Source organism: Puma concolor, chromosome D2 (assembly GCF_028749965.1).
Source record: "Puma concolor isolate L17-30 chromosome D2, mPumCon1.1.hap2, whole genome shotgun sequence".
In the NCBI taxonomy this organism is placed as follows: Eukaryota; Metazoa; Chordata; class Mammalia; order Carnivora; family Felidae; genus Puma; species Puma concolor.
In genome coordinates, this window is record NC_141677.1 from 78,058,342 (window position 1) to 78,075,312 (window position 16,971).

Below are 16,971 nucleotides of genomic sequence, written 5' to 3' on the forward strand. Positions count from 1 at the left end.
AGCAACACTTGCCAGAGAGCAACTAGAAGGAAAAAGGAGTTCATTGGCTTTAACAGCTGAGATTGTATTGGAGGTGATCTTTGAGAACATTGTTTTCTAAGAGCGATAAGATGGACACAAAAATTACCAATGGTTTTGTACCTTGTGTTGAATGCATTGGGGAAAAAAGAGACATCTACAAAAATTATTCCTGGAAAGAAATCATGTCGAATCTTACAGGAAAGGGCATGGCAAAGACTCAAAATAAAGTCAGGGCTGTTAAGAGAGTCGCTCTGAACAGAGTGGAAAAGGTCATGGAATGGAAGTGGGAAGACCTGGGCACCTCTCCTGTTTGAATCCTCAGAATACCAGGAACTTTTGACTTTTGTCAGTCGCAACTTCACCACCTCCGGGAATACATCCTTCTATTTTGAGCCAAAATAAAAAGAATGCAACACTTGTTAGCTACATAGCCGATCGTGTATCAGATGATCAGCGTAAACTCTGCCAGCACCAAGTTTAATTCTTTCAAAACAAGCTATGGAACCTTGCTGTTTTCCCCTTTATAAGAGTGCACTCCGGCTCCCTGGCAATTTAGAGCATATTTTTGATTTGAGTGGATCCTATGTCCATGGATTACAATCCCTAAAACTCCAAATAAATGCTTTAGTTGCTTTACAAACCTCTTCTTGCTGATCAACAGTGCAGATGATGTGCTGAGCACAGAGGAGAGAGAGAGAGATGGAGTTTGATTTAAAGGAGAGCTGCAGAGGAAAAACTGCACAATGAAAGCCACCCCAACAAGCCCGCAAATTGACAGGTGGCCTCAGGGGTAATGGACTGTTTCAAATATTTTCAAGACCAGACACGCAGTGTTCTCCATATTTAGAAATTGTGTATATTGGAGCCATTCATCTCATCCATGCTTTTTTTATTTTTATTAAAAAAAAAATTTTTTTTAACGTTTATTCATTTTCGAGAGACAGAGGGAGACAGAGCATGACTAGGGAAGGGGCAGAGAGAGAAGGAGACACAGAATCCGAAGCAGGCTCCAGGCTCTGTCAGCACAGAGCCGGACGCGGGGCTCGAACTCACAAACCGCGAGATCATGACCTGAGCCGACTGAGCCACCTAGGCGCCCCTCATCTCATCCATTCTGTCCATTTTATATTCCTATATCCCAGTCCTATTCCTATGTTTGTCCTATAAACTTCTTGAGAGCGGGGACGTTTCTTCTTGGCTACACTGCAGATGCCTAGGACAGGGCTTGGCATTTGGTAGCTGTCCTAAATCAACAGATCAAAGTCAGAAAGGCTAAGTGGGGCTTTCAGCCCTTGCTTTTCACGATTTCCAGCAGGGCACAGAGGCCAATGCTGCCCCCACGGCAAAGCAAACAGACGTCACGGAAAGCAGCCCCGCCCCCACAGGGATAGGCAGCCCGGACCTGGGCGGCCGGACCCTGAAGGAGGCTGAACCGCGGAATCCAAGGTGGTGGGACCTTGCATCCGACGGAACCAAACGGCGGCGCTAAAGGAGCCACCCGGACTCTGCCTGGAACGGAAGCGCAGCGGCCGCCGCTTCCGGGTTGCCGGTGGGCGCCGAGGGCCGGGGTTTCGCCGAGGCGATGTTGCCCTTCACGGTGAACTTCAAGGTGTCTGCGCGCACCCTCACCGGGGCCCTCAATGCTCACAACAAGGCGGCGGTGGACTGGTGAGGGCGCCGCGCTCCGAGGCGGCCGGGCTCGGCCAGGAGTGTGTAGGGGAAGGGGAAAGAACGAGAGATTTCACCCCCCTGGTTAATTTTGGCCTCGCCAAGCCGGGGGGGCTGCCTTCACGCTAGAGACTTCTTTTCATGCTGGGTTTTTGTTGTTCCTATAAAAGGAGTAAATGCCCCACGGGCGAACCCTCCCTGTGCAAACAGAGTTGCCCCGTTTCTCCCAAATTCTTGCTTTTTGCTCTTTCGCCCCGCACCTTCGCCCCCATCCCCTTCTCGTTTCTTTCCCTCGCCGCTGACCTCCAGCTTGTCTCCCTCCGCCATCAGTTCCCCTGCCCACTTTCTCTTCCCCAATTTGTGCCTTCCTTCTGTGTCTTATACCTGTTTCTTACCTGTAGCTATTCAACAGCTTTGCCAGACGAGGCGCCTGTTTCCTTACCTGTCATCTCACCTTTACCTTTTCACTGTAAACCAGCACCGCAACTCCGACCGTGAACCCTGAGGCATAAAGCAAAATTCTGTACGGCACGTTAGCCAGAGAACTGAAACCTCCTGTCTGTCCAGTGTTGCCTTATACGTGCTTACGGCTGTATACGCATGTCTCTTAGAAACTTTTTTTTTATCCAACTGAAAAACAAATGTCAACATTCTCAAGCTAGCTAGACGTTTTATTTAAATGAGATAAGGTAAAATACTGACCTTTATGCTTAAATATTAATTTTGTTAATGGTAGCATATATTAGATTTGCGATTTATTTTAGCATGTCTCTTGGCAAGAGAGAACTTAAGTCTTTGTTTTGTACTTAAGTTTTCATGTCACTGTTTTGTTAGGGGCTGGCAAGGTTTAATTGCTTATGGATGTCACTCGCTTGTAGTAGTGATCGATTCCAATACTGCGCAAACTCTTCAAGTTTTAGAAAAACATAAAGCTGATGTGGTCAAGGTAAGTCAAATTCCGCTTTCACCCTATAACGTATTGTCTATTCAGAAGTTTTATACCACTGGATTCTCATCAAGCCATATGTATAAATGTTGAATGGTTTTTAGATATGATAATTTATCGGGGTATTCTGGTGTAGGCTAGGGTATGTATGATTTAATGGCAATCCAAGATGAGCTTTTAGATACTAGCTCTTAGGTGATTTTGAAGCTAATAGTCAACACCAATTCTACCATTTACCAGAATACTTAGTATATGCCAAGATTTGAGCACTTAGCATATGCTAAGCATTTACAGATGAAAGCCCTCAAGCAATTCATTGTCTAATGAGGAACAATGAAAACACAAATACAGTTTGATAAGTGAACTCTGTGGAAAGACAAAGGAGCTACCTATCACCTAGTTTTGGGATTTGGGGAGAGTCACAGAAGTCTTTCCAGTTTAGGGACTGGTCAGCCGTGGTTAGCAAGTGAGGAATTGGGGAAGAGGCACCCCAGGAAAAAGGAAGGATAGGCACAAAGGTAAGTAGGGTGTAAAGATGGCTAAAAGTAGGGATATGCTTAAAGGGGTGATCGAAGAGGAGGCAGCCAGAGAAATTCATCCTTTCTGCAAGTGTTTCAAGGTTCTCAAAGAATTAGGATTTTTAAGTAGGCAGTTGATAAGGTCCTATTGGCATCTTGGGAAAACTTACTCTGGCAGCAGTGCGGGATTTCTTGGAGAAAAGGCAAGATGGGGCAGGGAGATCGTTTAGGAGAGTTTTGCCGTAATTTTAGCAGGAAATTCGAAGGGCCTAAAATTAAGCCAAGGCATGAAGGAGTCCTATTCAGGAGCTGCTTAAGAAGTAAACTTGATAGGGGTGCCTGGGTGGCTCAGTCGGTTTAAGTGTCTGACTCTTGATTTCAGCTCAGGTTATGATCTCAGGGTCGTGGGATTGAGCCCCGCGTGGGACTCTGCATGAACGTGGAGCCTGCTTGGGATTTTCTTTCTCAAAAAAAAAAAAAAAAAAAAACAAACAAAAAAAAAAACAACAACTTGATAGCCTTTATAGTAGTCAGTTTAAGGAGAGTCGAAGCTATAGAATGATTCCAAGTTCTCTCTGAATAAATGAATGATGTTGCTATGACAAGGTGAGTAGGTATGAAATCAGTGAGTTAAATTTTCAACATGCAAAGTCTCAGATGGCTGGTGCACTTGACTTTTGAATTCTAGTGACCTGAAATTTTGGGGGAGAGGATTAGAGCTAGAGGTTTGGGGTTTTGGTTTGTTTGTTTTTGGTAATAGCTTTATTGAGATACTCCTACCATAAAATTCACCCACTTATGGTGTACAATATCCATGGTCTTTAATATGTTCATAGAATTGTGTAGCCATCGCTGCAGTTTCATCACTGAATAGAAGCCCAGTACCTATTAGTAGCTGCCTCTAATCTTTCGTTTCCTCATCCCTAGGCATCCAGTAAAATAGTTTCTGTAGATTTGCCTATTCTAGACATTTCATATAAATGAAGTAATAACAATATGTGGACTTTTGTGCCTAGCTTCTTTCACCTCTCACTCAAGGTTCATCCATGTTTTAGCACGTTTCAGTACTCCGTTCCTTTTTATTGCTAAAGAATATTCCACTCTGAGTATACCACATGTATTGATGGACATATGGGTATTTCCCACTTTTTAGGTATTAGGAATAATGCTGCTATGAACATGTATGTACAAGTTTTCATGCAAACATGTGTTTTCATTTCTCTTGGGTGCATACTGGGGAGTGGAATTGCTGACTCATATGGTAGCTCTGTGTTTAACTTGTTTAGGAACTTCCAGACTATTTCCAAAGAGGCTGCACCATTTTACATTCCTATTAGCAGTATATGAGGATTCCAGTTTCTCTACATCCTCAGCGATGTTGGTTTTTCTCTGTCCTTTTGATTGTAGCCATCCTCCTGGGTATGAAGTGGTTCTCATTGTGGTTTTGGCGTGCATTTCCCTAGTGACTAATGATGTTGGACAACTTTTCATCTTTTTGTGTGTTAATTGGCCATTTGTATATCTTCTTTGAGAAGTGTCTATTTTAGTCCTTTGCCCATTTTAAAATTGTATTATCTTCTTATGGAGTTGTTAGAATTGTTTATATATTCTAGAGGTGTGTTCATCAACTGATGTCTCTTAGGAGACATATGGTTAGTAAATATTTTCTCTCGTTCTGTAAGTTGTCTTTCACTCTCTTGATGGTGTCCCATAAAACATGAAAGTTTTTTTTTATTATTATTATTTTAACGTTTATTCATTTTTGGAGATAGAGAATGAGCAGGGAAGGGGCAGAGAGAGAGAGACACGGAATCTGAAGCAGGCTCCAGGCTCTAAGCTGTCAGCACAGAGCCCAGTGCAGGGCTTGAACTCACGAACAAACTGGATCATGACCTGAACCGAAGTTGGACACTCAACCGATTGAGCCACCCAGGTGCCCCAAACATGAAAGTTTTTAATTTTGATGTCCAATATGTCCATTTTTTCTTGTTTTTTCTGTTATTAAAATTTACACCTTTGTTTTCCTCTAAGAAATTCTAAAGTTTTAGCTCTTAGATTTAGATTCATAATCCATTTTGAATTAATTTTTATATATAATGTGAAGTAGGGAAAATTCAGATGCCTTGTATCCTGCGATCTTGTTATTAAACTCATTAGACCTAGTAGCTCTGGGGACACTTTTTACATAGTCATGTTATCTGCAGATAACAGTTTAGTTTTTTCATTGATAATCTATTATGTCTTCTATTTTTTTTCTCGTCATATTCATATTGCATTGGCTAGGACCTCTACTATAATGAATAGGAATGGTGAGAAAATACTCGTGTTCCTGAGCCCAGGGGGAGGGCATTCAGTCTTTCACTGTTAAGTCTGAGGTTAGGTACAGGGTTTTATTTTGAGAAAAATAGGTTCTCTCTCTCACCTACTCCCCAATCTTTTTGGCATTTCTGGAGTTTTCACCTCTTTGTGTGGATCCGTGTTTCAGTCTGGTATTATACTCCCTTTGCTTGAAGAAATTCCTTCAAGTTCTTGAGGTATATGTCTAATATAGGATGATTCTCTTGGCTTTTATTTGGCTATAAAGGTATTTCATCAGTTTTTTTCTCTTATAATGCTTTAAAGATATTCCACTGTATGTGCAAACTCAAACACACAGCATTGCATAACTTCTGAGAGAAATTCTTATCTTTATTTCTCTACATGCAGTGTATGTTTTCTCATTTGGCTGCCTTCAAGATTTTCTCCTTATCCTTAGTTTTAGCAGTTAGATTAGGATATATCTAGGTGATTTTAAACACACACACACACACACACACACACACTGCTTGGCATTTACATAAATGGAATTCAAGCACTTAAATACATGCATACGGTCAGTTCTTATCTATGATAGTTTTATTCTGTAAAGTTGATGCAAACGCTGAAATTGGTGAATACTGAAATGTTGATTACTTCTAGAGGAAATACAGGTTAGGTTCCTGTGAGCCTCCTGTCATAACATTTTCATCAACTGATCAGTATATAACCTTGTTTCACATGTGGTTTTGTTGATTCATTAACATTGAGCTCACAGCCAGCAGCACTAAAGCTCATGCCTGAACAGAGCTTATCTCGTGTTTTTTCCAGAAGGCACATCACAGCTTCTTGGGCTTGGGACCACTGGATAGCACTTGGGCACTGTGCTTGGGGACCATTTTGAATTTGAACAATGAAATCCTCAAGAAAAAGCACAAAACGTAAAAGACTCTTAACTATAGAGAACAAACAGAGGGTTGAAGGAGGGGTGGTGGGTGGGAGGGGGGATGGGCTAAATGGATAAGGCGCATTAGGGAAGACACTTGTTGGGATGAGCACTGGGTGTTAAACAGAGGGGATGAATCCCTGGAATCTACTCCTGAAATCATTATATCACATATGCTAACTAACTTGGATGTAAATTAAAAAGTAAATAAATTAAAAAAACAAAAACAAAAACGCTTGTTTGCGTTATGAGAGCTGAAACAAGCACATTTTGTTTTATGTGGGAATTTTCACCCCTGTGCATGTGTCTGTGAATGACAGTGAAAGCCCTGCAAATACTGATTTTTTTTAAATAAAAGCATCAATTTCAGTGAGGAGGCAAACTCACAAAGCATCTGCAAATAATGAGTCCTGACTGTATACACACAAAAATATACACATAAATGCACATTCAAACATGTATGCTCGTACACATTTATACACATATGTTTTATTAAAAAGATTCTGGCCTGAGGAAAAGATGTATTACGATAGAATTTTAAGCCTTCTCAACACTAAAGTTCAGGAAATGTTTTATTGCTATCTTTTTTGTGAATGCTGTAGGAATTGGTTTCATACTTCCCTGCCTTAGCATTAGGCATAAACGTGTGTTTACGTATATATACGCACAAGTATCTATATGCATATGTTTATGTATGTATATATTGGAAGATTTTGTGGCATTTGGGTTCATTTATTAAACACATACTTGCTGAGCACTAGCTTTGGCACTGTGTTAAGGTCTGGGGATAGCAATATGACTGAGCCCTGTGTGATCCTGCCCGTGGAGCTTACAATTCATGGGTTGGTGATATAGGTCAGAACAGGGTAAATAAAGCAATTACCAATTGTTGTTTGGAAAATCCTTTGAAGAAAACAAGCTGGATGCTGAGCTAGGACAGTGGGGAGATCGTGGCCTTGGAAGGCCAAGGCTTCGGGCAAAATGAAGACCATATGTTTTATTCCTGTCTCTAACCATCGGTATTTAATGCTCAGGATTAACCTGATTTGTGCCAGAATTCTTGTGGTTTTTATTTTAAAAATTCCTCTCTTAAGATGTTGCTTGAGGTATGAAGCATTCCTTTTTTTTTTTTTTCAGAGAGGAAAAATTAACATTTTTTCCCCCAATTTTAGGAAAAGGACAGTTAGAGGTTTTTTGCTTGCTTTTATTTTTTCCTATTTTTTCCTCTGCAAGGCTTTGGTCTTTCTAAGTTTTCTCCTTTTAATTAGGAGAGGAGAATATGGAAAACCATTCTGCTTAGCAGTTTAGGATTTTAGATGTCTTGTCATGATTAGATCTTATGATTGCAATGCAACTTAAAAAACATCACAAATAATAAGTCTGATTTTTGAGACAGAAACCAGTTTCCTGTTTATTCTTTCTAAATATTTTTGTAACATAAGTGCAGACTGTATTTGGGGTTCTGGTTGATGTTCTATGAAAATTGTGTTTAGTTTCATCCAGTACAAGTATTTACTTGATTTGATTTCTTCTTGATACTAGGTTAAATGGGCCAGGGAAAATTATCACCATAACATTGGCTCACCATATTCCTTGCGCTTAGCTTCTGCTGATGTCAATGGAAAGATCATCGTTTGGGATGTAGCAGCGGGAGTAGCTCAGTGTGAGATCCAAGAGCATGCCAAACCTATTCAGGGTGAGGAAAGTCTGTGCTCTGCTAAGTGTTTGTGTTAATACACTTAACTCTTAGAATGGTTTTTCCCCCTTTAATTTCATCACTTCCCAGTTAACGCTTGATTGTGTTTAGCGTTCTGTCCTATTGACCTGAATCTAGCTTTCTTTTCCTTATCAGTGTATTTCTGTACGTTTCCTCAAATCTCAGCTGATCTGTGCTTCTGTAAATTGTGCTGATTTTAACATTGACTTCAGTCAAGCATGATGAGAAAAATGAAGCTGCTATAAACAATATTGTAATTTAAGCTATAACAGACGTAAACTTGGCTGAACTGCTATTTTGAATTAGCCCTCAGTGCTTACTTTCTGTTAATAGAGATGATCCACATTTTATTTTCATTTGCCTATAGATCATTTATTTGTTTATGTTACTGACTTAAAACCAATATGGTATTCTTTAGATTCCAGGCTTTGACTGAGTGGCTTTCCTGACTGAATGAATTTTTTAAAAATTCATTTAAAAATGTTTTGTCGAGTGTTTTGTACTAGGTGCTGAACTAGATGTTTATTGTTTATTATTGTGAGAATAAACCTGAAACTCTGCAAAGTTCTATTAAGTAATTCCACAAAAATGTTAGGAGAATATGACCTTGATCATGGCCAGCACAGTCTAAGGCACAAAGTTTTAAGTAATGACTAATGAAAACTGTCTTGTATTTTCTTTGAAGTAATTTGAAAATGTTGACCTTGAGGTTCTACTGTCCAGACAGCTCATTTTTATATAAAATTGTACTTTTTCTGTTCATTCTTCACATAAATACCCGTATATGCAACATAGGGAGAAGGGAAGTTGGGATTTTAAGGATTATGAAAAACAAAACAAAACAAAGTAAATGTCAAGAATACATTAGCCAAGAGTTCTGAAGTGATTTCTGAATTTTGCCTTTATCCGGTCTTTACAGATGTTCAGTGGTTGTGGAATCAAGATGCTTCCCGAGATTTACTACTTGCTATCCATCCACCAAATTATATTGTGCTTTGGAACGCAGATACCGGCACCAAACTGTGGAAGAAGAGCTACGCAGATAACATTCTTTCTTTTTCTTTTGACCCTTTTGATCCCTCACATTTAACTTGTGAGTAATAGTCTCTGGTGGAAAATGAGTTCTTCATAATATAGTTAATACTATATACATAAAATATGCACAACCCACATCGTACATCTATAAAGTGAAAACAACTGAGCAAAGCAGAGAAGTCCATATATCTGCAGCTCCTAATACAGACACTAAATCATAATCCCGTATCATTTGCAAGTATTTTGATGGTTAGAAATTTAAATCAGCAAGCTGTACCTTCACTGTGTTGAATTCGTAAATAGAATTAGATTAGCCAGGGAGAGGGAGTTGCTGGGCTATGCTAATTCAGGCTTAATTAAATTTGTTTTTCTAGGAACATTTAAAGAACCTGAGTCAAGAGTTTCATTTAGTATGTGGCCAAATTCAGTTCCTCTTTTAAAAAAACCGTTTAAATTCATGCCATGTGTCTTGAGTGCCATAAACAGACGCATGTGAGGAACAGAATAAGCCCAAGGGGATTTTTTTCTTGCAGAGGTTGTTTTTGCCAGTGCGCTTTTGATAATTCACTAAGCTGCTGATCTAAAAACTAGAGTTGTTGTCAGACATGTATTTTTGTAACTAAATGATTTAGGAGAGATTCCTTATTCAGTATGTGACAGGTATTTCTTGAGCTATCACTACATGCCAGGCATAAAGGAAATGAAGGGGAAGGGGGGGTGGGATGGGCAGGTTGTCAGATTAGACAAAGTGGTCAGAATAGACTTCATTTTGATATTTGATCAAAAACTGGAGAGGTAAGGGAATTAGCTGCGGTAAAGAATGTTTTCCCTGAATTTGAATGACTCGGAGTTCTGACTTTTATCTACCGGCGTGTGTTCTTACTGAGTGTATTATTTGTGTGTTGGAGAAGGAAGAGAAGGGTGTACAAACAGAAACTAAAATGGGCAGTGTGGCCATGGAGCTCCAGTAGTGTGTGGTTAGGCTTTGCGTGTTTCTATCTGTGTATACGATCATGTGCCTACATGAACTCTCTGCCTAGTTTGTGTGGTGCCGTGGGGACGCAGGGGAGGGCTGCGTTAGCTGGTCGACTCAGGGAGGGAGGGCATCATAAAAATGGGGAATGAATGAGACCTTGGAAAGTGAGTTCTGTCATCTGAAAAGGAGATAAGGCCTCAGGCTAACTTACTGCATCTCTGTAATTTGGTTGATAAAAGCACTGTATATTTCAAAGCTTCAGTTCACCCAACATCTTTGATTTACTCCTATTGAATGTGCTAAGGCTGTCATAACTCTTGAATACTTCTTTGCTCTCTGTGCTTAAGGCAGCCTCACTGTCTGCAGGAAGCCAGGGTAGACAAGATTTCTCTGTTCAGATATCCTTGTAACGGCCCCAGTTTTGGAGGGAGATTATTTTTCAGTCATAAAAAGGCATAATTTGTGTTGGTACATGTGGTGCTGCCTTCTTGAATACTTCTGTTTCCTGTACATTTCATTTAGTAAGCCATTGTTGGCACTCTATTTTTACTCTAGATATGAAGAGAAAAAGAATACTCTTTCATATTTCCTGAGGTTCAGTCCGATGCTCCAGAAGAAAAAGGAAATATATTTAGATTGAATAGCTCATGATAATCATAAAAAATTAATAACATCAAATATTTGAACTTAGCTACGTGTGATATGTAGAGTCTCTTACATATGGGATTTTTTTTTTTTCGTCTGTGAATTTTATATTCTGAAAAGTCTTTGGATTTTGAAGTTAACGGATATAATGAAGAAAGGTTTTTAATGAAAGTCCGTGCACTGAATTTATTTGGAAGAACAAACATTTGTTCTTTCTGCCGGCAACCGTCTGGTATCGTTTTAATATAAAACATTAATTTAAAACACTGAGCTTGGAGGCCTCCGATGAATTGTAATGGACCACCTGTTTGACTTCAACTTGGATAACATTCCAGTTATGTTATGACTACATTACACTGCCAGTTCTATATTACTAAAATTATCATTACCTTGCTTTCAGGCTTGTATTGGAATAAAACTCTGCGCTAAACTTGATTAAACTTTAATCAGAGTTTTGCTTCTCTCAATATAGTACTCACCAGCGAGGGTATTGTATTCATCTCAGACTTCTCTCCAGCCAAGCCTCCCTCGGGCCCTGGGAAAAAAGTTTACATATCCAGCCCACACTCCAGTCCAGCTCATAACAAGCTGGCTGCAGCCACAGGGGCCAAGAAGGCTCTTAATAAAGTAAAAATCTTAATTACTCAAGAGAAACCTAGGTAAGTTACAAGTGTAAAACTAATAACCTTCATCTATTCACCGTTTATCTGCCATCCATTCATGCAGCATCATTTTTGAAGATGTACTTATACTGGTTTTCTTCTTTACCTCCCCCTTTCTTATTTCTGGTTTTGAATTTACAGGAGGAGAATGTTCTGTCTCTTCCCCAAAGAGGAGATTCTGCATTAAACACAGTTCCTTCATTTCTATTCATTGTGCTAACCTCTCCCCCACTAATTTTTACAGATCACAGTTTTTGACTTCAGTTTTTTTTTTATCTCTGAAAGTATAAGATGAAGATTTTAAAGTTGGCTGTCGAGTACATTAAAAATTTGGGGGAAAAAGCTGGATTTTCATTTTAAATATATTTTCCTGACTTAAATGCCGTGCAGTCTCATTAGCTGCTAAAATATGTGTGTTTCTCTTACACATGTGAAGATGTTTCCTATACTGGTAAAGGGCCAGGATTCTAGGGAACAGTATAGCTGTGTGACTCAGAAAATTCTTTAATGTTGCTCAGATTTCAGTCTCCCAATCTCTAAAACAGTGTTCTAAAGGATTTTAGATGGTCGTTGTAAGGATTAATAGATACAGTAACTTAAGTACTTAATGTAGTGGCTGATACTTAGCAAGCATTTATTTGGTAAATGCTACCTGTTGTTTATCTCAGAAATTGGAACGGAATAAAATTTTATTTTAAGTAGCTAATTTTATGCATTAGAAATAGATTTTAGTCCTTTTTTTCCCTAGAGAGCTATGATTGTTGTTATATTTTTATTGCTTTGGCAGTTTTTTGGCATTCATTTTAAAAAGGCTCTTATTTTTAATGTGCTAAAATTATTCTCTCTAGATTTTATGGTTAATTACCTGAAAAATATATGCTAAAATACAAATAGCTCTACAAATATATTCTGAATTTATATATAAGTATCATTTTTATGTATTCAGCCATAGGCTGATTGCATTCACTAATTTATCCCCCACCCTGTGCCAAAATAATTTAAGATTGTTCCTTAAATGCCTTAAGAGAATTTTCTATTTTTTTTTTTTGTTTGTTTGATTCTGTGTTATAAATACATCTTTTGAAGTCTGAATTGTTTTATGTTATGATTTGGGGAAATGAATTCCTAGTCCCTTCGAATAGAACCACTCCAGGTGCATTCACATCCATCATTACATATCCAACTACAGTTCTGGGCAGCATTACGGTGCCTATTTTATAAGTGAGGAAATTGAGTTCCACATTGTTTGAAATATGTTCCTCAAGCTTGCCCAACTAGGAAATGGCAGAGCCAGGATTTTAATGCAAGCTGTGTCCCTCTTCTAGTCCTCTAGTCTAACTTTATTTTAATTTGAAACGTTTTAATCATTATAGAAAAGGAAAATAGCACATAATTATATGTTTATTCCTATTTAAATATGTTTAATATGAAAAGTTGTGATTAAATATATGCAAGTCACAAACGACTAAAATGATCCTTGAGTCTCTTGAACAGTCTTCTGCAATCGTTATATAGTTTTATTAATTTTATTTACACAGAAGAAAATGCTGTGATAAGTGAATATGATGCCCTACTTTGTTTCAAAAAAGATTTAAGACCACTTAAAAGTGAATGAAGGCAGAGGGGAAGTGACTTGCCCAAGGCCATACAGATAGTTCATTGACTCCTGATCCAGGGGCCCTAATTGGCCGAATTATTTTTGTTTTGATGCTGAGTCTTGATTTCAGCAGTCTGTCTGGTACCTTTTTTTTTTTTTTTTTTTTTTTTTTTTTTAATATTTGAGAGAGAGCACACGAGTTGGGGAGAGAGGAGAGAATCCCAAGCGGGCTTCACTCTCAGCACGGGGCCCGATGTGGGGCCCTAGCCCACGGACCGTGAGATCATGACCTGAGCCAAAGTCAAGAGTCGGATGCTTAACTGACTGAGCCACCCAGGTGCCCCTGTTTGGTGCTTCTAATTGCAAAATAAAAATAAAACTACTGGGGCGGCTGGGTGGCTCAGTCGGTTGAGCATCTGACTCGGTTTCGGCTCAGGTTATGATCCCAGAGTCGTGGGATCGAGCCCTGTGTGGTGCTCCGCACTGAGCATGGAGCCTGCTTGGGATTCTCTTCCCCTTCTCTGCCCCTCTCCCCTCACTCATGCTCTCTTTCTCTCTAAAGCAAACAAAATTTAAAACTTAAATAAGTGAATAAAACTCTCTTGTGAATGCCAGTACAGTTTTGTCACCTACCGTCTTACAGACTTCGTACTTTAAATTTCTCAGAAATTTAGAAATGTCTCTAATCTATGCAATATTGTTGTCATAAATTTGGATTTTGGCACGTAGTAGAGAAATAATTTTAGATGCTAGTCCCTGTTGGTCATTTCAGGAAACAATTGTACATTCACATTGACAGTTATGTGGAAAGGACAAAATTCAGTATTTTATTAGCTTTTTCTGATATGAATAAAGTCTTTGACTCATTTCTTGATGCCTAAAATACATTTACTTTTTTCAGTGCTGAATTTATAACTCTCAATGACTGCCTTCAGTTGGCATATCTGCCTTCCAAAAGAAATCACATGTTGTTACTCTATCCTCGAGAGATTTTAATCCTTGACCTTGAGGTGAATCAAACAGTGGGTGTGATTGCAATAGAACGAACGGGAGTTCCATTTCTGCAGGTATCTATGATTTATAAATTACATCCCCAAAAGTTGATTATGAATGTTATAGAAAGAAAAAACATAATCGTAGAAATGTCCTTAGTTCCACCTTCTCTTTTCTGTTTATTTAGAAATTAACAATGTTGTCGTATATTCCGATTTTTCTACACTTTCAATTGGTTTGATTTACCCTAGAAATTCTTTTGACTGGTCTGGAGATAAGTATTGAACTATTTAAGTTACCTAGACGAAGACAAATTTTTTATGTATATAAGTGGAGTTTTTGAATGTTCATTTAGTTTAAAGCTTGGAGATTATGTGTGTATTTTTGTTTTCCTTTTATTTTTCTTTTGCCCATATTCTCTAAATATGAGTTCTGAGCTTCCCAGTATATACTCTTTAATCTATTGTGTTTTTAAAAATGATTATATTATCTTTTTAAAGGTAATACCCTGCTTTCAACGAGATGGTTTATTTTGCCTACATGAAAATGGTTGCATAACTTTACGTGTTCGAAGATCTTATAACAGCATTTTTACCACTTCAAATGAGGAGCCAGGTGAGTTTATATCTCAGAATAATATTAATGTATTTTTCTTTAGAATTTCATAAACCTTCATGTGGCAGATACCAGCCAAAGCATAGAGTTAATGGTAATCCTGGCCTTGAGAAGGTAGTATATGGTTGTGCCCTGGATCGGGCTCCACACTGACAACACAGAACCTGCTTGGGATTCTCTGTCTGTCTCTGTCTCTGTCTCTCTGTCTCTCTCTCTCTCTTTCTCTCTCTCTGTGCCCCTCTCCCATTCATGCTGTCTCTGTCTCGAAATAAATAAACTTAAAAAAAAAAAAAGTAGGGGCGCCTGGGTGGCGCAGTCGGTTGAGTGTCCGACTTCAGCCAGGTCACGATCTCGCGGTCCGTGAGTTCGAGCCCCGCGTCAGGCTCTGGGCTGATGGCTCGGAGCCTGGAGCCTGTTTCCGATTCTGTGCCTCCCTCTCTCTCTGCCCCTTCCCCATTCATGCTCTGTCTCTCTCTGTCCCAAAAATAAATAAAAACATTGGAAAAAAAATTAAAAAAAAAAAAAAAAAAAGTAGAATATGGTCATAATATGGGGCATAAAAAAGCACAAGCCCAAGATTCATCTCTTGGTGTTACAATAGTGTTCGTCCTACACAGCAAAGAAAGTAATGATTTGTAATTCCTTCTCAGTTGTATCCATGAGCCAAGTAGGTATTATCTTTGTGAATTTTTCTTCACAAGTAGACCCAGTAAAATACCTTTGTTATTACCCTCCCTGACTTCACCTCTGCTTTAGGCATTTCCATTGTAAAATGACATGGGTTAATAAGTCACCAGGGTACTCGGTTGTCATTTTCAGTCTTCTCCTAGAGAATGAAAGCAGTGTTTTGTAAAGTGATGTACTACATAAAGGCAAAGGTGACTTTCACATCTTTTGTAGAGAGCTATTATTTTCGGGCTCATTATATAGACCACTGTAAATTATGATGCTCTATAGTGTACTGTACATTACTTAATCATATCACTGTTGATCCTTTTTCAAAGTTATTTTCTTTTTTAAAAATATTAAAAAACAAGCCATATTGATTATAGTTTTTATTTTGGAAATTAAACTTGGCATAGACCGTCGTTAGATGAATTATATTTGTATTCTGAAATTAGTAGTAATTGTAAAGAGAGAAGGCATGTGTGACAGACTCTGCACTAGTGAAGGAATGATGTTCTTTTTAGTTGAGGTTTGATTTGAACTAAATAGTAGTGATACTGCTGCGGTTGTTTTCTGCCATTTAAAAGAAAACAATACTGTGTTAAGATCCAGATCCTGTCCAGGAACTTACCTATGATTTACGAAGCCAATGCGATGCCATCAGGGTGACAAAAACCGTGCGTCCCTTCAGTATGGTGTGTTGTCCTATCAATGAGAATGCAGCTGCCCTCGTTGTGAGTGACGGCAGGGTCATGATATGGGAGCTGAAGTCTGCTGTTTGTAACCGAAGCTCACGGAACAGGTAAATGAATCAACGGGATCATTTTCTGGTTTGTTTCCTCTTTTTAAAAGATTACCAGAATCATATGAAAATAGCAGGGACTTTTATTCCTACAGAAAATATTTTTAAAGTGAGAATTCAGACTTTAGATTATCAGGGAATTGTGTAAATCTGCCAGGGAAATTTGCCTATGGGTAAGATTAGTAAGTACCGTAAAAGTGGGTAGAATGCCATGATCCGAAAATGGTAATTTGAGTTACTGAAATGTGACGTCGGTTTTAAATATGTGAAATCATGTAATTGTTATGTCTTTGCAGTAGTTCTGGTGTGTCACCTTTATATTCACCAGTGTCTTTCTGTGGAATTCCTGTAGGAGTGCTACAGAATAAACTCCCAGACCTCTCCTTAGACAACATGATTGGTAAGCTATTTTCTTTCCTCTAACGTTTAGGTTAGGTATTCTTCTTGAAGGGCAAAATTAATAGTCTCTGCTTTGCAATTATTATAAAGTCAAAGTTAATACTTGAGAAAACTAAAATGTGGAATCATTCTTCCCTCAATAAATCCGAGAGTATGAAATATTTAAGCATAAAAGCCTAGATGAGCATTACAGTTATTAGAATTAGAAAATGTTCATTCGTGAGAGATTCTGATTTAAATGAAGGGGATGACATTAGGCCTCCGAATGCCAGATGTAGTCTGTGCTGAGTCCTGCCCTACCTCCCCAGGGCCTTCATGCTGGCTGGTCCCTTCACTCTGAACACATACTTTCTTTCTCTCCCTTTCTGCTACTCCTAATTCAAGATTCAGCTCAAGTGTTGCTTTCTTTAGTCTCCCTAGCCTGACCTAAATGGTCTTCATTTGTGGTCCCTAACAGTGGTCTGTTGATT

The 16,971-nt window shown here is 38.7% G+C and overlaps 1 protein-coding gene across 2 annotated transcripts in view; it reads left to right on the forward strand.

Annotated features, from left to right (window-relative positions):
* The first annotated feature begins 1,531 nt into the window (after window positions 1-1,531).
* WDR11 (WD repeat domain 11) overlaps window positions 1,532-16,971 on the forward strand; it is a 68,862-nt gene continuing 53,422 nt past the window's right edge. For both annotated transcript variants that reach the window (XR_015241885.1, XM_025918050.2), the window contains exons 1-9: window positions 1,532-1,689; window positions 2,524-2,635; window positions 7,937-8,090; window positions 9,031-9,204; window positions 11,240-11,426; window positions 13,928-14,093; window positions 14,520-14,634; window positions 15,907-16,102; window positions 16,399-16,502. Coding sequence is in view for 1 of the 2 variants with exons in the window: in XM_025918050.2 (XP_025773835.1) it covers window positions 1,604-1,689; window positions 2,524-2,635; window positions 7,937-8,090; window positions 9,031-9,204; window positions 11,240-11,426; window positions 13,928-14,093; window positions 14,520-14,634; window positions 15,907-16,102; window positions 16,399-16,502 (1,294 nt within the window). In the remaining variant the exon portion in view is untranslated. The remainder of the gene's footprint in view (window positions 1,690-2,523; window positions 2,636-7,936; window positions 8,091-9,030; window positions 9,205-11,239; window positions 11,427-13,927; window positions 14,094-14,519; window positions 14,635-15,906; window positions 16,103-16,398; window positions 16,503-16,971) is intronic.